The 21,673-nt window shown below is 41.2% G+C and overlaps 1 protein-coding gene across 1 annotated transcript; it reads right to left on the bottom strand.

Annotated features, from left to right (window-relative positions):
• Window positions 1–6,955: 6,955 nt before the first annotated feature.
• LOC141182840 (uncharacterized) lies at window positions 6,956–17,438 on the bottom strand. The gene is made up of 6 exons (XM_073660971.1): window positions 17,256–17,438; window positions 16,947–17,126; window positions 16,740–16,863; window positions 16,559–16,656; window positions 16,270–16,360; window positions 6,956–10,589 (listed from the first exon to the last, which is right to left on the bottom strand). The coding sequence occupies exons 1-6, from the start codon at window positions 17,436–17,438 to the stop codon at window positions 9,505–9,507; spliced, it is 1,761 nt and encodes a 586-aa protein (XP_073517072.1). The 3' UTR covers window positions 6,956–9,504.
• Between the last annotated feature and the right edge of the window lie 4,235 nt (window positions 17,439–21,673).

The following is a 21,673-nucleotide window of genomic DNA, read 5'->3' on the forward strand; positions in this document are numbered from 1 at the left end:
CAAGCTTTTTTGCTCGATACAAGTCAATTCCTAAGCATCATCATGAACATTTCAGGCATTCCCACACACAGTTTATTGGTCACATTGGATGTTAATAGCCTATATACATCCATCACCCACACTAGAGGTTTGGAAGCCTCTTCGCACCTCCTTTCACAGTCCAACCTTTCATCTAACTCTGTTGATTTCTGCCTCGAACTCCTCTCATTAGTACTCCACGAAAATTTCTTCATGTTTGAAGACGACTAATACGTACAGGAGCGGGGAACCGTGATGGGCTTCAATGTGGTGGTGGCCTATGCAAATGCGTATATGCATAGGTGTGAGGAAGAATTTGTCTATACTCAAGAACTCTTGTCGCTACATCGATATTTTTTGCATCTGGCAGAGACCAGTTGAGACACTCAATTGCTTTTCAACTCGCTCAATTCCATTAGAACAGAGCTGTAATTTACACTCAATCATGACCTAAAACAAATCTCCTTCCTGGACACCCTAGTTGTAAAAGATGAAAATGGTAATCTCATGACCGACCTATTTTCCAAACAAACTGACTGTAATGTAAGTCTGTTACACTATTCTAGCTGTCACCCTAGAACTACCAAGAATAGTCCCCCTCGCTCTCAATTCCACAGAGTCACCCGCATTGTCACCAATCATGACCTCCAATCCCAACGCCTGCAAACCATGTCACAGAAATTCCAGGAGAGGAGCTATCCCACCAAACTACTTGATATAGAAAGAACCAGAGTGCTAGAATATAGACAGGATACCTCACCCCCTCCTACCTCTAATGTTGAACATGTCCCTTTTGTTCACACATATCACCCCCTGATGTCAAAAGTCCATACTACCATTAAAAAACATTTGCCCCTTCTCACTAGGGCCTACCCCGAGATTTTTCAAATCCAGCCCTAATGTGCACGAAGAGTGACCCCAACATTAAAGATAAAGTCATTAGAGCCGACATAGGCAGCTCCCATACCGCTCCATATCAACGTTTACTCCTTCCCCTGTCTCGGCCGTGATGCCTTTTCAAACATTATCAAATTTGAAACCATTAAGGGTTATTTTACCTGTGACTCCAACTTCATAATTTACGTTGTAAAGTGTCCATGCGGCCTACTTTATGTAGGCGAGACCACACAACACATAAGAGATCGTATAGCAAGCCACAAATCTACCATTCGCTGCGCTAAACATTGGCTACCACTCCCAGACCACTTCTCCTAAGCAAAACACACAGTGGCCAAACTACTTTTCCAAGTGATAGAGCATGTAGCTAGACCAAGGAGGGGCGGGAATCATGTCAAATTATTGAAACAACGAGCGTCACACTGGATATACACCTTACAAACGTCATCTCCCAAAGGCCTCAATAGGGAGATTGAATGGATTTACTAATACATTCCTTTTGTCCACAGACACAATGCATCCTATTGTACAACAGGGTGAGTGCCCACCTAGCATAATGCAATAACCAATGCCCCACATAGTGTATATCCTCTTTCTTCTCTGATAACACCATACCCCCCTATTACTCCATCACCATCCCTGACAACTTTATCTTCCAAAAGGTAGGGGAGAAAACAAGGGGATCTGCTACTTTGGATCTAATCCTTATAAACAGGGAGGAAATGGTTGAGGAGGTAAAGGTGGCTGGGGCCCTAGGAGGCAGCGATCATGCTATTATAGAATTTTGGATAACTAGAGGAGGAAGACATGTGAAGACTCAAACTTCAAGGTTAGATTTTAGAAAGGCAGATTTTAAGAGACTCAGAAAGAGAATAGGAGGGATCCAATGGCTGGATGTCCTTAAGGACAAAAATGTCCAGGAAGGATGGGAAATTTTTAAAAATGAGATTCTCAAAGCACAATCGTTAACAATCCCGAAAAGTAGGAAGAATGGGAAGCATTTAAGGAAACCAGGATGGATGAACACAGAACTTAAACACATGCTAAAAAGAAAGAAAGAAATGTTTATTAAATGGAAAGAGGGAGGCATATCTAAAGAAGATTATAATGCAGTCTGCAGATCCTGCAGGGCACGTATCAGGTTAGCTAAAGCTGACAATGAATTAAGGCTTGCAAGAGATGTCAAAAGCAATAAAAAAGGATTTTGGGGGTATGTCAAAAGTAAAAGAAAAGTCAAAGATGCTATAGGATTTTTACAGGATGAAAATGGAGAAATGGTAAGAGAGGATGTTGAGAAGGCCGAACTTTTTAATTCCTATTTTGCATCTGTTTTCTCTCAGAAAGAAAATGTAACATCAACTGATCTTCACTGTCCTTTTAAAGGAATAGAGGAATCCAAGTTATCAGTAAAGAGAAAGATTGTGAGGGAATATTTAGCTAACATAAATGAGTTCAAGTCTCCAGGTCCAGATGAATTACACCCCAGAGTACTGAAGGAGATTGTAGAAGAAATTTTAGAACCACTCTCCATAATCTTTGAAAATTCTTGGAGAACAGGAGAAGTCCCAGAAGACTGGAGAAGAGCAAATGTTGTTCCTATCTTCAAAAAGGGAAAGAAGGTGGACCCAGGGAACTATAGGCCGGTGAGTCTGACTTCTATACCAGGAAAGATCTTTGAACAAATTATTAAACAACATGTATGTAAGTACATGGATAAGAATGAAGTGATTAACCAGAGTCAGCATGGGTTTGTAACTAACAAGTCATGTCAGACTAACTTAATTTCCTTCTATGACAGAATCACTGACTGGGTGGATCAGGGAAATGCTGTAGATATAGTATATCTTGACTTCAGCAAAGCATTTGACAAAGTATCTCACATCATCCTTATTGAAAAAATGACCAAGTATGCAATGGACCAGGCAACTGTTAGGTGGATTCATAACTGGCTTAGTGATCGGACTCAAAGGGTGGTTGTAAATGGCTTCACATCCAGCTGGATGAATGTCTCAAGTGGGGTACCACAGGGCTCTGTCCTGGGACCTGTATTGTTCAACATCTTTATCAATGATTTAGATGAAGGAATTGAGGGTAAACTGATTAGATTTGCTGATGACACAAAGCTAGGAGGGATAGCTAATACTAGAGAAGAGAGAGAGAGGATTCAAAAAGACCTAAATAAACTGGAGCAGTGGGCAGCAACCAACAGAATGGTTTTTAACAGGGAAAAATGCAAAGTACTACATCTGGGCAATAAAAATGAAAAAAGCATATACAGAATGGGAGGAATAGAGCTAAGCAACAGTACATGTGAAAAACACTTAGGTATACTAATAGATCATAGACTGAACATGAGTCAACAGTGTGATGCAGCAGCAAAAAAGGCAAATACAATTCTGGGATGTATTAACAGAAGCATACAGTCTAGATCACGTGAAGTCATTATCGGACTTTACTCCTCTTTGGTCAGACCTCATCTGGAATACTGTGTACAGTTTTGGGCACCACATTTTAAAAAAGACATCGACAAACTGGAGCAAGTTCAGAGAAGAGCGACCAGAATGGTGACTGGTCTGCAAACCATGTCCTATGAGGAACGGTTGCAGGATTTGGGAATGTTTAGCTTGCAAAAAAGAAGACTGAGAGGAGACTTAATAGCTGTCTACAAATATGTCAAGGGCTGTCACATTGTAGAAGGATCATCTTTATTCTCATTTGCACAAGGAAAGACTAGAAGCAATGGGATGAAACTAAATGGGAGGAGACACAGATTAGATATTAGAAAAAACTTTTTGACAGTTAGGGTGATTAATGAGTGGAACAGGCTGCCACGAGAGGTGGTGAGTTCCCCTTCAATGGACGTCTTCAAACAGAGGCTGGACAGACATCTGTCTGAGATGATTTAGTGAATCCTGCTTTGAGCAGGGGGTTGGACCAGATGACCCAGGAGGTCCCTTCCAATTCTACCATTCTATGATTGATTCTATCATCCTATCCTCACCCTCTGCGGCAGATGTACCTCTTCCAAAATTACTATTTCCCTATCATTGGTCTCTCCATATAATATTTTCCACTCTCCCATAATCAGTTCTGGTACTATCACCCCCATGCAGCACGTCTCAATTACTCCTGACCCCATTTACATATCATCATCTCCATTTGGCACCCCCCACATGTGTTCTGCACATTGCTATATTTCCAATATGTCACATATCTGTGCTATTATTACTTCCTATTAGCATGTCTCATGTCTGTCATCAGCTCATTGTTATATTCAGTTTTCTACTCAGTGTAATTCCCAAGCATTCACAGATGCCCCTAGCTTGCCACACTCCTAATGAAGGCTTTTACTGTTTTCCCCTGTGACATCATGCAGAGTTATCACTGCATACTAGCCTAAGAACATTGTGCGCTCTGCTTACCCTCATCACCATAACAACTGGCATCTCTCTGCATTGTGAGAGCACCAGCACCTTGTCACTTCCGGCGCCATGCCCCCAATGATGCCACACTTCCATTCCAGCAATCAGCCACCAAAAAAGGCCCCCAGGCCAGTGTAACACCAAAGCCTGAAGCAGCAAGGCACGGGAGCGCCCCTCTAACTACCCCCTCACTCACAGGATGCTGGATCTCCATGGCTCACTGGACCCAGGTGAAATATATCCTCATTTAAGGTACTGACATGCTAATCAATGGATTGTGCGCTGCTAGTATGCAGAACCTGTTAGCACACTGATCTCTAAGTTGCTCCTCATTTTACTCTGACCTGTCTTTCCAGGCCTGAATAGCCCTACCTGTATATGGGACAAGTACAAGGTATTCATCTACATATAACTTCTCGCTCTCTGTGTGCAGCCTGTGTGTTTCTCATGATATTCCCTTTATATTACAGTCCCTCGCCCTTGTGAATCTTCCCCCTTTGCCTTCTATTTAAGTCTGACTTGTCTCTACAAACCAATTTATAAGTAAGGAACTTACGTATTCTCTACTGGGTTTTCTATGGTATTTTTGTAAATATGTTTGCTGTATATATTGTATAGACCCTAGTATCTATCCTTCTCTCCCTCCCCCTCCCCACTCCTGTCCAACCCCCACCCCCCTCCTTCATCATACTCTGCAGTCAAACTCTGTTTGGAATTTTTTATAATTATTTTCATGTAATTCCTGTGGCCAATGTACCTGATAATTTCTGTTCTTTTTTTACAGTAGCGAACAGGCCAACTAATAGGCCGAAACGTCTTGTTTTGTCGCCATCCACGATTCGTTTGATACTTCTATTTCTTTATTTCTTATGTTAATAAATGAATTTTTGCATCTTCACCTCTGGAGTGTGCGATGAATTATATTTGAACTATTGGAGCCCATGCCCATTACATCAGCACCTCAGCTGTGACAGAGTGCTCGCCAATCATCTCCTCTCTATTATTCCATCCATAGACCATACGAAGAACTAAGGGGCACTTATTACAGGTGGAAGAATGGCTATTCTGGCAAGCGGGAAAGGGTTCTTTACAGTTAGAGCAGTCATACTGTGGAACGCTCTACCATAAGAGGTAGTAATGGTAAACACTAACAAATTTAAAAAAAAGGGCTGGATGATTTCCTCAGTACACATAACATTGTAGGTTATAGATAATTTAGTGACAAAAATTTATAATTGGTGGACAAAGGGTGAACTTTATGGACCTAGGTTTTTTTCAACCTACTCTATGTAACATCCCCATGTTTCTGTAGGACGACCTCCACCCCAGGACATTCAGAACTTATCTTAGAAAATTCACCAAAATGGGGATGAAAATCATAACATAAAAACCTTCCCTGGATCCATCTTAAACCCATCAGCTGATAAAATGAAACCCATGAATGAAACTTCCTGGACAGAAAAAAAAACACATTTCTCAAGTTTAGCAAAAATTTTAGAAAAAAATATGTTTTAGGCTGCGTGCACACGATGCGTTTTTCATGCGTCTCCGCAGCAGAAACGCATCAAAAACGCATGGTAATCCGCACCCCATGGTCCCCAATGGCATTCCGCAATGTCAATGCACATGCTGTGGATTTTTCCGCAGCGTTTCTGTAGCGCTCATAAATCCGCAACATGTTCATTAATTTTGCGGAAGCGCAGCGGAATGGCCGCCATTGACTTGCATTGAGACGCATAGAATCCGTGTCTGTACATCTGTACAAGCGGATAATATGCATTTCAATGTGCGGATGGTACCCAGGTCTGGAGGAGAGAAGACTCTCATCCAGACCTGGGTACCATTGTACCTGTAAAAAAAAGAATAAAATAAAAAATAAAGTTTATATTCACCTGTCCGGCGGCCCCCGCAGCGCTTCTCCTTCCAGGACCTGAGATGACGTCGCGGTCATGTGACCGCAGGCTGTCTCGCGAGATGCCGGCAAGTCAGGAAGGAACCAGGAAGGAGCGCGACAGCACACGCGGCAGCATCGGAGGTAAGTATAGCTTTATTTTTCTATTTTTACGGTCACACTATATAAATCCATGCCGTTTGCATGGATTTATATAGTGTGACCTAGTTCTCAAGCACTTTCCAAGTGATGCTATCGCCTTGAAAGTGCTTGTCAGCCCGTATGCGGAAACACATGCATTAACGCATGTGGAAACGCATGTGAATCCGCATGTATTCTGCAGGAAAAACGCATGCACAATCTACATGCGTTTTTTCTGCCAGGGAGATGCAGAAATGCTGCAGAAATTTTCTGCTTCATTTCTGCATTGTGTGCACGCAGCCTAATTGTATCGTGTTAGCCAGTAGATAGAAAAATATTAAGATTTGAGAGCCCTCAGTGGTTGATACCTTTTAATGGCTAACTGAAAAGATGGTAAATTGCAAGCTTTCAAGACTACTCAGGTCTCTTCATCACGCATACTATATCACAATCTGAAGAGTCACATATTCATACACAGCAGGGCACAGGAATAATGCAGTAGATAAGACAAGTGATATGAAGCAGAACTATCAGTATTGGAGAGGGAGAAGCAGTTGTGGCCGTAAATATTGACACAGCTCATACATAAGGAGTGTGAACGTTTTATTGTCCTGTGATTGAGGTCTGGTCCATGATTGTGATGCTCCCAAAATGGTCTGAGGAGCACATTCCTTAGTTGATGTACAAAGACATAAATACATGCGATATACATACATTCATTGCTGCTCTGAGTGTGTGAAAGACTAAGATGTAGTCTTTCCCAGATGTGGGAACGACTAAGTGAACACAGAGGGAAGAGGGAAAGGGAGCCCAGACACTAGGGAAAGGGGGAAGTGGAGATCTCCTAGTCTGGTCACCCTGTCTCAACTACCGTCACTATATTGGCTCCTCGCTAATTGCCGCACACGTGCCTCACCCTGGCGTATGGCTAAGGCTAGGGAAGGGAGGAGATGAGCACTAGTCGATCTCACTAAACTCTATAGACAACAAGGGTAAACAAACAGGGGGGAGATTGCTTAGCTTTAGATGAAGTCTAGACAAATGTGCACTTGGCCTCAAGCTCCAGAGATGACGCAGTACTTCTCTTGCTAAGCCTTCACAAGTAGAAATGAATATAGCCGGCACCTCCCTCTCAGACACACCAGGTATTTATACACCCAGGCCAGAGAGCCAATTAGCTAGAGGGAGGTAGCCGCTAGGTCTTAGAGACAGCCTCTCATCTAAGATGTCTGTAATGCCAAACATAGAGATCTCCTGCAACCAACTGCAGGGCGACTACCTGTCACCTCTGATACACCCGTGACAGTAGGTCAAAGATTGTCATAAGATTGTACTCCCAAATTTTTTTGTCTCTCTGAGATTTGAAGTTACATTTTAATACAAGTAATTTCATGTCCACGATGCTGTGATCAGGGATAAAAAATGTTTGGCCACAGGTAGCTCTATTCTTTTTTCTTTTATTGGGTGGCGATGAGAATTCATCCTTGTTCTAAATTTTTGCCCTGTCTTCCCTACACACAGACCCCCAGCTGGACATTTGGTACATATAATTAAGTACACTATATTAGATGTAATGCAGCTGAAAGCACCTGGGATCTTGTGGTGCTGATGCGGGTTGGGAATCTTTATCTTGTCAGTGGTCATTATAAATAGACAGGTTTTACATTTTTTCTGGCTGCAGGGAAAAGTTCCTGTAGCTGTTGGAGAGGACTGCCTAAATCACAGAAGTGGGGAGTCTGGAAATATAGATTGTTGTAATTTCCATGCAGCTCCCATTAGCACCTCCAGATTTGGATTTTAGGTGACTACGAGAGGCACCCGGTTACTTTCTTGTTTAGTTTTGAAATCTAGAAGATGATTCCTTGATATTCTGGTGGCTCTTGCAATCTGGTTTTCAATTCTTGTTTGGTGGTAGCCCTGGTTCAAAAAGGTGTTTCTGAGGCCACCAAGGTGTTTGCCTCTGTCCATAGCGTTGGAACATATCCAATTGTATCGGATGGCCTGGCTGTAGCCAATAGAGGTTATGTGTTTTGTATGGAAACGGACCCATTTAAGGGATGTTGGACGGTCAACTGGCTTCTGGTACATGGACGTCTCTATTTCATTGTTCTGAAACTTAATGATGGCGTCCAAAAAGTTCATTTCAGTACAGAAGTAGTTGAGTGTTAAGTTGATGGTGGGATTAAATTGATTAAAGTGTTCAAGGAACTTCTTTAGCTGTTGCTCAGATTATGTCCAGATGATTAAACTATCGTCAATGTAACGGTAGTAGGCCAGAGGCCTGATGTGACATGAGGACAAGAAGTCACATTCAAGCTTGGTCATGAAAATTAAGATACTGTTAAGCCATTATACTTCCTATTTCTGTATCAGTCTCCTGTAGATATATGTGGTTATCAAATTCAAAGTAATCGTGGGTGAGGATGAATTTTGTAAGTTTCACCAAAAAGGTGAAACTATCCTCTCCATCCGTTTGCCTTCTCTTCCATCAACTTTTCCTTCTTCCACAATTAGGTTTCTGGGAAATTATACTTTTTATTCCTTTTATTTTTAATTCTTCTTAGCTTGACTTCTTTGCCCTATATGAATGTGTTTTAGTTTCTCACCCAGAGTTTTTGTATCTTACTTCACACTTTCCTTTCCCCTTGTTGACAGTGTGTTGTGGCCTCCCCTCTGGTTCCTCGGGAGGTACAAGAAACCCCTCAATGGCCTATTACGGAGTTAGATCCGAGGTGGTGTTTTAAGTTGGGCAGCTAGGGTCTTTTTAGTCTATACAGAGACCAGTTGGGTGTAGTTGCGGCGTTTTCCCGTGTGGGTTCTCCGGTGGCTATCAAAATGCGCTTTCTGGTTAAAACATTTTCCACATTCTGAACATGAAAATGGCTTCTCCCCTGTGTGAGTTCTTTGATGTCTGACAAGATCTGATTTCCTTGTAAAACATTTTCCACATTCTGAACATGAAAATGGCTTCTCCCCTGTGTGAATTCTGTGGTGTATAACAACTTCTGATTCATGGTTAAAACATTTCCCACATTCTGAACATGAAAAAGGCTTCTTTCCTGTGTGAGTTCTCTGATGTTTGACAAGATTTTATTTCTTTGCAAAACATTTCCCACATTCTGAACATGAAAATGGCTACTCCCCTGTGTGAGTTCTCTGATGTGCAATAAGATTTGATTTATTTGCAAAACATTTCTCACATTCTAAACATGAAAAAGGCTTATCCCTTATGTGAGTTCTCTGATGTTTGACAAGATTTGATTTCCTTGTAAAACATTTTCCACATTCTGAACATGAAACTGGCTTCTCCCCTGTGTGAGTTCTCTGATGTACGATAAGATGTGATTTCGCTGTAAAACGTTTCCCACATTCTGAACATGAAAATGGCTTCTCCCCTGTGTGAGTTCTCTGATGTGAGATAAGATATGATTTATTTGCAAAACATTTCCCACATTCTGAACAGGAAAATGGCTTCTCCCCTGTGTGAGTTCTCTGATGTGAGATAAGATATGATTTATTTGCAAAACATTTCCCACATTCTAAACATGAAAATGGTTTCTCCCCTGTGTGAGTTCTCTGATGTTTGTTCAGATCTGATTTCCCTGTAAAACATTTTCCACATTCTGAACAGAAAAAAGGCTTCTCCCCTGTGTGAGTTCTCTGATGTACGATAATATTTGATTTCGTTGTAAAACATTTTCCACATTCTGAACAGGAAAAAGGCTTCTCCCCTGTGTGAGTTCTCAGATGTTGGGTTAGCCTTGATTTCGCTTTAAAACATTTCCGACATTCTGAACATGAAAATGGTTTCCCCCCTGTGTGACTTCTCTGGTGACTAACAAGATCTGATTTCTGGTTAAAACATTTCCCCTGTTTGAAACAAAAAAATCTATTCTCTGCTGTGCACGTTTTTTGAGGTTTAAGAAAAGACTTTTTGAGAAGACTATTTCCATATTCTGAACGTGAAAATGGCTTTGTTGCTTTAGGTGCAGTTTGTTTCTTAATGCCTCTTTTGTGACTATGATTTTCCTTAGTAGTCAGTAATGAATCAGAAGACAGGACCTGTTTTAAAGAATCAGATGACAGATCTTTGCTGTGAAGGGATGATGGTAAATCTGGAGTAATGGCATTCACTTCAATTGTATCCTGTGGTATCTCAAGATCATCGGATTTAAAAATTGAAGATGTCAGCTGTCCCTCTGATCTCCTGGCACAGTCATCTGCCAAGAATAAAACCAATTATTATTTTTGAATAAAATATCCTTGAGTTTTATATTTTTGAGCATTTCTACTTAAAGTGTCTGTAGAAATGGCAAGTTATGTAAAAACATTGAAAGATTTACCAAGACAATGACAGTTCACAGTCTAATAGAAAACCCCACCAAAAAAAAAGCCACCAAATGATGTTATGTAGGTGAAAATAATACCAATAAAAACTTCCACTCATCTTACAATAAACAAGTCCCCACTCAGGTCTATCATCTGTCAGTGGAAAAACAGAAGTTTCCACATTATTAGGGTCTCAAAGGCTCTTGAAAAGCAACATGGCTTCCATAAACCAATCCTGCAATATCCACTCTCCCAAAGTCAAATCTCCCTCTCACTTCTGAGCCTTGCAGTGCGCCCAAACCACATTTAGCATCCATGTATTTGGCATTACTATAATGAGAAGAACTCACTTAATTTACGGTGTGTGTCCCCTGGAGAACAATCTGGGCACTATGTGTTGGGCAATAAAATAGTATATTTGCAATTTTCACGCTCCAACATCCACTGCGTGCTAATTTCCGGAAAGTGGTTTTGCAGTCAAAATAGTCACTACTCCTATAGATTAATTCACTGAGGGTTATAATATTCAAAATTGAGTCACTTTATGAGAATTTCTACTGCTCTGGTTTTCTGCCATTTTGTCATATTAGGGCTTCTACAAATGGTGTGACCCATCTCCTCTGAGATCCGCTGCTGCGACGTCTGCTTCTTTCACCATACCTGTCCTCATTCATTCTGCAGAGAATCTGACTTTAAGGTGTATGTAATCAAATGCCCATGTTGTCTACTATTCGTAGGGGAAACTACTCAACACATCAGGGACCATATTGCCAGCCATAAATCCACGATTCATTGCGGCAAAACCTTGTTACCACTATCCCATCATTTCTCCAGCGCCAGGCATGCAGTATCACAACTCAGGTTCCAGGTGATCGAACAAGTACCCAGACGAGGTGGTAACCATATTAAACTCCTTAAACAACGGGAGTGGTTCTGGATACACACCCTCCAGACACTGACAGAGGGTCTCAACCATGAAATAGATTGGCTAACCTGATCATCTTTTTTTCAGACACACTAGATCAGCTCTACAACCTCTCCTATTCCTCCTCTCCAGGTGAGTTCCAGAAACCCCCTTCCCGTCTCCCCTGGCTTCCCCCTCCTATCTCCGTCTCCACCCCTTCCCCTCACTCTCTTACACACAGCTCCCATATATCATTCTAGCAAACCTAATTACATACAAGGGGCATGGCCTCACACTATTTAGTTTCATACAGGACTCCATACATTCCTTACACCCCCCTCCATTATTCCTTTCATCCACAGCACCAATTGACCAAACCAGCACAATTTTATTCCCCCACCCAGATCAACCTCACTTTTGCCCCTCATCGATACACCATGATGACAACATAACAGAACTGAGTATGTATAATAATTCACTAGCGCAGGAATAAGGCTGGAGATATACTAATGAGATACTAAAAAATTTGTATATTTTATCGGTTTAAAATGGATTACACCACGAATGTGCCATAATAAGCACTTTTCTCTCCAAGTCATCCCTGGACTGTTTCCAGAGGTAATTGATTTAATTAAAAGTTACAATTCCTAATAAAATTATATGTTCTTTATTCTAACCTATTTTACCTTACCTATATTGTTTCTTTGATTCTCCAAGTCACCGGACCAAAAAGACCACTTGGACAATAGTAACTCGCTTCCTAAAAAGCTATTTACCAACATCCTCTTTTTCTTCCCGGTAGGTGTGGTACCACCAAACCCTTACCTGTAGACATGATTTTGGAATTAACTAATTTTCAATATTTTAGCTTTCTCTACCACCGAGAAAATACACCAACACAGAGGACCACTAACCATCCTTCCTTCCTCACCAGCAGGTAAGATCGGTTACTCCTCAATCAGACCTGCTATCTTCACACCACATTCTAAACCATTTGTCTTCTAATTAGGAAAGAAACTACTAAACCTCAACCGGACAAATTATCTGAAATACAGGAGGAAAATTACTATCCCACCACTCTTCCCTCCTTTTTTAGACCGTATCTCCGACAGGCTATATTTTATCCTATTTATACCCCTGATTTTACTTTTGTAATGTATTTTAAACCAATACTAATACATTTGTATATTTTATCTCATTAGTATATCTCCAGTCTTATTTCAGCGCTAGTGAATTATTATACATACTTTGTACATTCACTTTCCCTGACAGTGTGAGGATACTGTCCCACTTGCAGCAGGAATAATAGGCCTACCTGCCAGCGCTACTCCTCTCTAAAAAAAATTAACATAACAGAACTATCGCATATAGCCTAAAGCGCATGCGCAGGCTTCACCAGACGCCATGGATGTGCTACACATGTGACACGGCCATACGGGGGGACAGGTCCGCCTCAACAGACCCACTCTCCCTGCCACATCACCTGCCTGTGATGCAACTTCCAGGGGGGGTCGAGTTTGAGCGCATGCACTTACGGTCTGGCGGTAATCGCGGAAACATACATAAACCCCCAACCGCAACTAGAGACAGATGCACAAGATGAAGGTGCGGCGGGAGCGCCTGTTCACAGCTCCATTAAAGGTACCCACCCAGCACATTTTGAGCAGTCAGGCAAGCCAACTGGCCACATGCCTCTATACTGATCTGTTTGGAGACCTGTACTCCCTATATGTCTCTGCCCTGTTACTTAATAAGCTTTATTACTTACCTGAGTGGGGACCTATATTCCTCATATGTCTCTGCCCCGTACCTAACATAACTTTATACTCATCTATTTGGTGACCTATTTTCCTTATGTCTCTGCCCTGATACCTAACTTCTTTACCACCTAAGCTCTATCATTCTTCTCCTTGGCCCTCCTCCGGCTCCTTTGCTCCTCCACTTAATCATTAATCTTTTTGCTTCCATTGTCCCATATTTTTTCCAATGACTTACCATGAGGCCAGAATATCAGCAATACTTATCTGCAGGACGGATGTCCTAGAAGCCGCTGAAGATTGTCGCACAATTACAAGTAAATTCATGATGAGCATATGAAAGGCTCATGTATATAATTTCAGTATATATGTACAGTACAGACCAAAAGTTTGGACACACCTTCTCATTTAAAGATTTTTCTGTATTTTCATGACTATGAAAATTGTACATTCACACTGAAGGCATCAAAACTATGAATTAACACATGTGGAATTATATACTTAACAAAAAAGTGTGAAACAACTGAAAATAGGTCTTATATTCTAGGTTCTTCAAAGTAGCCACCTTTTGCTTTGATGACAGCTTTGCACACTCTTGGCATTCTCTTGATGAGCTTCAAGAGGTAGTCACCAGAAATGGTCTTCACTTCACAGGTGTGCCCTGTCAGGTAAAACCAGATTTACCCCGTTTTAGCTGTCAGCTCTGTCAAGACTGCTGACATAGTTGAAATTGTCTCTCACGCTGATCATACCCACACACGTGTTGACAGCGTGGGAGAGGCCGATAGTGGCACATGCTAGCCGCATCGGATATCTAAATCGGCAGAAAGCACAACCAGGAGATCGTGACTTAGTGGGATCGCTTGCTTCTCCTGCTGACCGTCAATTCTTGTGCGGACAGCGTGAGAGAGACGGTCAGTGGCATAGCTGAGCTGCTTGTGCTCTTAAGCTGGCTAAGTCTGTTATTTTGCCGGAGTTATTTCACTGCCGACAGCACTACTGGAGATGCGAGTGGAATTATTAAGGATCCATTACACAGATTGTGTGACAGGTGCAATAGTGTGCCCTGATAACCTCTGTACAAGGGCTCATTACACTTATATCTATCAGACCGGCCACACTTTTGAAGTCACTTTATAATATGGGGAGTGTATCCAACGGGCTAGGAGAATTTTTTACTATTGAATTCACACTGGCAAATTGAGCCTTTATTTAATAAATTCTCTCCTGGCTGAGGATACTATCATAATTCAGCACACCCTTGATATAATTTATGGCATTCATTTTATAAGCATAAACCCAGCCATCAATTCTAAGGGACATTGGCTAGGGGCTTATTTTATTAATAATTTGATTCACCGTCTGACTATCAGTAATTTAGTGGATCATGACTCCATTTATATAATCATGATCCATGATACATCCCTAATGGGATGTATGATTTACCAGGTTTTAATATTATTATTTAACAAAGAATTTCACTTTTACTCACACCCTTTTCCCTTTCCTAATTGTTAACTTGTAATATGGAGGTGTTCACCTTTGTGAGCACTGTCTGATGAGATCAGACAATACTTTGACTATAGAATTGCAGCCTTGCAGCGCTGGGGTCCTGGGTTCAAATCCCACCAATGACAAAAAATGAGTTTGTATGTTCTCCCTGTGTTTGCGTGGGTTTCCTCCAGGTTGTCCGGTTTCCTCCCACACTCCAAAGACATCCTGATAGGGAATTTAGATGGTCAGCCCCAATGAGAACAGTGCCAATAAGGTCTGTAAAGCGCTGTGGAATTAATGACGGTATATAAGCGAGTAAAATAAATAAATAAGCTGGAAAATAATTAGTAAGGTCCATTTGTTTCCTATTATCCTTTGTGAAGAATTCCAAAGTTATCACCACATAAAGTGACACACGTCAGATTTGAAAAATGGCCGCGGAGTGAGAAGGAACCTGTGAAAAAAAAAAAAAATTCTATGTTATATCCCCAACAACAACCTATGTATAAGGGGAGAACTCCAACACTAAAATGGAGTTGCACTCATTTATGGTGGAGCCATTGGAGCTACTATGAGTCCTAACCAGAAGAGTAGAGAAAGTATTAGTGCCCCCATTTCAGGAGAGATTGTGCAGGAATCTGAACTCCTTAGGATTGAAAACATAATGGAATTTATGACGTGGAGTGAATCCATGAAACCAGGGCTGGTGCCAACACATCTCCTGCAGGCGGGAATAAATGTATATTACAGCCATCAGCCACGCACAGCTTAGAGATATATCATGGCACAGGTGTAATTTTTTTTATGTAGTTTATCACAATCCTGTATGAAGTTAGTTGGTTTTAAAATAAAGTGTAAAGTCAGGATAAAGGGAAACTCTGCTGTTATTGTACAGAAATTCACACTTGGCCTCACTGCACATTTAATGTTGTCGATCATAAAAGTGAAGTTTGGCCAGAAAGACTGAACCTGGTCTTGTAGGAACCATATGAGAACATTCAGCGGCACAGAAGGGAGAGAAGGTAGATTCATCCAATAAGATATCAGGGATCTAGGAAGGAACAGCATCATTACCCTCCACTTTCTCTTACAGGCCCATCAGAATACTTTTCTTCAAGTGATTTTCTAACTTGTCAGCACTTTCTACGTACGCTGTCATCTGGGCAGGTAACGGTCAGCATCTTCTAATTCCAGGGGGTAGGTGGATCTTTCAGATTGTAAGTTCCATAGAAAAGAGCTTTCACAATTTCCCCAAGTAATTAGAACATTTTTCATATGGAGGCGAATGTTATGCTCTAGTGGCAAAATGGCGATCACACGATTGTGATATGGCCAGACTACATCACCGATAAAGCGGCCATAGCTGGTGACAGACAAGAATCTGTCACTTCTCTGCATTTAGTGGTCACTACTCACCTGTGTAGTCATATGTAGGAATCTCCTCTTTACACCGCTCATCACCCCATACATATGTCTCTGTAGTATTAATATGGGTCAGATCTTCACCCTGAAACAAATATTGTAAAAGTCACAAACAGATGGAGAAGTCCCATCTATGATCAGCTCTAATCCTGTCATCTCCACGGTCCTCATTACACAAATATAAAACATATAATACTGGTGGATAAAACAAGACTGAACACAAGACCTTCACAGCCGTCTACACATCATAGGGGAGATCTCATGACACCTTCTCTCCATCTACCTGATGATCCTGAGGAACACTGGGATCTTCTTGTTTACAGTCCTGTGGAAGAAGAGGACGGGGACATCTCTCTGGTGTTGTCCTCTTACTGGATAGATCTGGAGGAAACACATACAGGGACTGAATTCATTCTTTACATGCAGATAATTATAGGCCGTGTGTATTTAGTCCTGTCTATTACCTGGTGATGTGAGGGGCTGGGGAACCTCCATCATGACGCCCTTGTACAGATCTTTGTGTCCTTCTAAATACTCCCACTCCTCCTTGGAGAAATAGACAGCGACATCCTGACACCTTATAGGAACCTGACACATACAATGATACCGTCATCCCCCCAATCCCTTAATAGTGTTACTGTATAATGTCCCAGCATTCCCAGCAGTGTCACCTCTCCAGTCAGCAGCTCAATCATCTTGTACGTGAGTTCTACGATCTTCTGGTCATTGATGTCCTCATGTATCAGGGGGTGAGGTGGAGGCCCTGTGATTGGGCTCAGGGGTCTTCCCCATCCCTCAGACACAGGGTCCTGACAGCGCTCACTAGAGGTCTTCTTCACTACTGTGTAATCCTGGTTATGGAGAGACACATTAATAAATCTCACTATAGACATTTCCAGAGTCCTCACCTCTCCAGTTCTGTCCATCTGTTATTCCCATAGATAAGAATGATGTAATGTGACGTCATCAGAATCTCTCACCTCTCCAGTAAGCCGGAAGATGATCTCTAGGGTGAGGTGTAATATCCTCTCCGCCATCTTGTCTCTGTCCATATCCATCCTTGATGGGTGATTCACAAAAATTCTGTCAATATAGAAGATGTCCACTGAGAGGATCTGATATTGTAGTGACCTAAATAGGAAGACAATGAGACGATGGAACATCATAAAGAATTCCGTGTAATAATACAATTACTGGACACAATAAGGGAAATATATCAGGAGATAGAAGGTGTAGATGTAGTCTTGTATGGATTTGAACATAAGTTGAATTGCAGAAAAAGACATCTCCTCCATGCTCCCAATCACTGGTTAATTTGACCACTGCTTAGCCAACTGATTAGCGGTAGCTGTAATCACAAGTGCGCAGGAAATACAGAGACTGGTGGGGGACCCAAGCAGCAATGGTATTCTTATTAGTTTACAACATTCTGCTTTTACCCTGTCATGTATTAATGAAACCTATATATTTTAGGCCACAGACAACAAGCAGTTTCTTCCTCTGAGTCTGCAGCTGAACACGTTTCTTATAGACTCATCTTCCATAACGCTAATTATCGTCTCATTTACTGACATTGGAATCGGCATTAGCAATACTGCAGGAGATATTCATTACACGTGACATGAGAAATAACTACTTCATGATGAGGACGACATCTTCTACTATAACTCCAGAAACATATTTGGCCAGAGTCCTTCACTGACTACATCACCACTAGTCATCTATATGAAAGTTTCCCATCTTTCCCCGGCTGTAATCTTTTTATCCAGTTAGATCTCATGTATAAAACTTTGCTTGTAAGAACACCAACACAGGAGTGATTTGATGCTAATATCTCCATGTACAGTGTTTTTTTTTTCTGGATATGTCATAGAAAATATTAAAAATCTCTGAAGTTAATCGCCTCCCTCTGTCATTTGCAATCTGAGCTGACACTCTTAGGTGGAAGATTGTACAAATTACACTGGTCAACAAATTGTAACTTTTTTTCTGTTTCCTGTTTTAAAACATGTTGTCCATGTATTTTGAGGCGCTGATTTCAGAAATGTAAATCAGAATTTCGGTAGCATGTACCATTCCCGAGATATTTTAATTTTACGATTATGATTAGGACAGTACATAGTGCATAATAAATTGGCACTTATATTAAACTTTTTATTTCAGAAGTGTATTTTTTGTAGAAATAACCAATGGAATTCATAATATGGACTCTCTTTATTATAATATACAGCACTTAAGTCCTGTCCAATCATGCACTGCATTAGTTGTGCACTCTCAGGCACGTCCAGACACAACTGTCAGACTTTGGTCTATTTCCAAGTAGCATTATATAATAACAGCAGTAACGACGCTGTAATCTTCATGAGTTTCTTCTGTTTTGAGAAAATTTCATAAGGAGCAAAACTGTTTAATAAGTAATGAGTTGTAGAATGTCGCATCAATGTCGCAATAGTAGTGATCTCTTTTGTTATACATGTGGAGATTATACCCTTAAAGCCCAGAAAAGGAGTATAACTGCAGTTGTTAAGAAGGCATAGGAGTTATATTTTGGATGCAAAATTTGTGACCAAGACAGAGCAAGGGCTACTCATATATGCTGCTCATCTTGCGCTACGAGTTTGAGGTCTTGAGGTCTTGGCTGAAGGGTGTGCGACCATAGATGCCGTTTGTCATTCCAATGATCGGGAGGGAGCAGAAGGACCATATAACCGATTGTTACTTCGGCATGACGAATGTATCCGACTTTTCCTTCTAAGAACAGGAGGTCTATTGAATATCCCAAGCTCGCTTCTGCAATTAGACCAGTGGAACACGATGAAAGTCTGCCAGTTCCAAAACCACCGCCGGTGTGGAGAATAGAAGAGGGCGATGAAATGATGGTTGATTCATTAGAGATGGAATCTGCTGCTGATTCAGATTTCGAACCATCAATATCAACTGCTCCACGTTTAATATCTCAAGCAAGACTCAACAATCTGGTTAGAGATTTGGGTTTATCAAAGAGTCAGGCAGAACTTCTTGGATCAAGGTTGCAAGGGTGGAATCTGTTGCAGCCAGGTACAGAAATTTCAGTATTTTGCAGTCGTCATGAAGATTTAACCAAATATTTCAGTCAACCTGACTGTCTTACTTTTTGCAGTGATATTACTGGATTGTTTTCTGTCCTTGGAGTTGACCATGACCCAAGAGAATGGCGACTGTTCATTGATTCATTGGCCTTAAGTTTTAAGGCTGTCTTGCTACACAATGGCAATGTCTACTCTTCGATACCTATCGGACATGTCGATCAGTATGAAGGAGACCTATGAGAATATGCAGATGCACATTCAATACTCAAGGTACAAATGGAATATATGTGGTGATCTCAAGGTAGTTGCAATTTTATTAGGTTTACAGATGGGATACACTAAGTACTGTTGTTTCCTTTGGGAATGGGACAGTCGCGCAAGAGACTCGCATTATATCAGGAAGGACTGGCCACTACGCAATAAATTTATTCCAGGGCAGAAGAATGTTAAACACGAACCATTGGTAGATGAAAAGATGATATTCTTTCCACCTTTGCACATCAAACTGGGATTAATGAAGAACTTTGTCAAAGCAATGAACAAGCAAACTGAAGTCTTTGCTTACTTGCGACAGAAGTTTCCATGCATCAGTGATGCAAAGATAAAAGAGGGTGTTTTCATTGGCCCACAAATCCGAGAGCTAGTAAATGATAGTAAGGCTAAGTGCCCACGATGCAGAAATGCTGCATATTTTTTCCACATCTCCCTGGCAGGAAAAAAACATGTGTTTTTTTACATACGTTTTTCCTGCCAGGTAGAAGCGTTTGTCAAGCGTTTTTGCATGCATTTCCGCATGCGGGTTATCAAGCTCTTTTCCAAGCGATTTTAGCATCACTTGGAAAAGTGCTTGACAACTTGATCACACTATATAAATCCATGCAAACGGCATGGATTTATATAGTGTGACCAAGTAATAGTAAAAAAAAAAGAATAAGAATGGTAAAAAATAAAAATTATACTTACCTTCCGATGGCCCCCGGTCTCCTCAGCGATGCGACCGGTGTGTTGGGCAGCTCGCGATGGTCTAAAAGGACCTTCCATGAGCCGCCCAACACACCGGACGAATCGCTGAGGAGACCGGGGGCCACCGGAAGGAAAGTATAATCTTTATTTTTTATTTTAAATTCTTTTTTTCACAGGTACTATGGTACCCGGGTCTGCTTGAAAAACGCATAGTGGGCATGCAGCCTTTCTTTGATGGTCTTCTGCATGGTGCAGAACATGTAGCATGGTCGGCCTTCAAGAATGTCGTTTTCAACTTTCTAGGCAACTACAAGGTGCCAAACTATGCTGAACAGTTTGAAAGTTTTCTTCAGGCTTACAAGTCAATGAAGTGCAACATATCACTTAAAATACATTTCCTTCATTCACACATTGACTTTTTCCCAACAAACCTAGGCACTGTAAGTGATGAACATGGTGAAAGGTTTCATCAAGACATTTCCCAGATTGAAAAAAGGTACCAGGGGAGGTGGAGGCCCTCGATGCTGGGTGACTATTGTTGGAATCTTGCCTGTGAATTATGGGACAGTGATTATAAAGAAAATCAATGGCAAAACATTTCTAAACTTGATCGCTGTTTCTGACTTTTGAATTCGGAATATCACATGCCACCACAAATTTGACAGTATTCAATGCATACATAATTGCATTTTTCTCAAAAATCTTACGTGATAGAGCAATTCTGAAGTTATTTCTCAGCATGACAATTCCGATAAGATTCACCCAATTTCATGCCGGAAACAAAAGCCTTGTTGAACAGTGTTACCTATAGTGTGAAGTGAACCAGCCTAATCAACATGCAGGCCGTCCCTTGTGAAGTAAGAGGATTAAAGTAGACACCTCAGAAGGTTTTCCAGTAAGACAAACAGCTGACAGTCTCCAAGACTTAGACAAGAAACTAATACCAGTAGGAAATTGAATGTGGCCAAACAGTGAATCAGCTTAATTAACATGCAAGAGGTTCTTGTAGGGAAAAGACTATGAGGATGTGTATTGTGCATAGACAAAGAGTGCAGATTAACCTATCTGTTCAGACAGGAAAAGGTCTATCAAGGATAAAAGGGATATCTCACACTCTTTAGAAATAGCCATGTTCACCCAGCATACACATTCCTTTCATCAGCAGAGCTTCAGCAGTCAAGAAGTCTCCGAATGAAAATATAGAATATTAGAATTTACAAAAATCTGATATTAATGAGACATACATTTCCAGCACCGGGGCTAGCCAGAGAAAAGGATACATATTTTTTCATAACTGTAGCCCCTCTGCCAATGAGCCATAAAGGCACAGTGGCCACATAACTGACAACAGCTATGCCATTTTTGGT

Source organism: Phyllobates terribilis, unplaced genomic scaffold (assembly GCF_046119375.1).
Source record: "Phyllobates terribilis strain yellow unplaced genomic scaffold, ASM4611937v1 Scaffold_36__1_contigs__length_13169755, whole genome shotgun sequence".
NCBI lineage: Eukaryota > Metazoa > Chordata > Amphibia > Anura > Dendrobatidae > Phyllobates > Phyllobates terribilis.

Bases quoted from the DNA above. Each gene is read 5' to 3' on its own strand.
- LOC141182840 (XM_073660971.1), bottom strand. From the start codon at position 17,438: ATGTTCCATCGTCTCATTGTCTTCCTATTTAGGTCACTACAATATCAG. The intron at 16,657-16,739 runs GTAATAGACAGG...TGTTTCCTCCAG, and splicing joins CCAGCCCCTCACATCACCAG to ATCTATCCAGTAAGAGGACA. The intron at 10,590-16,269 runs GTGAGTAGTGAC...TATTCTTGGCAG, and splicing joins TCCTACATATGACTACACAG to ATGACTGTGCCAGGAGATCA.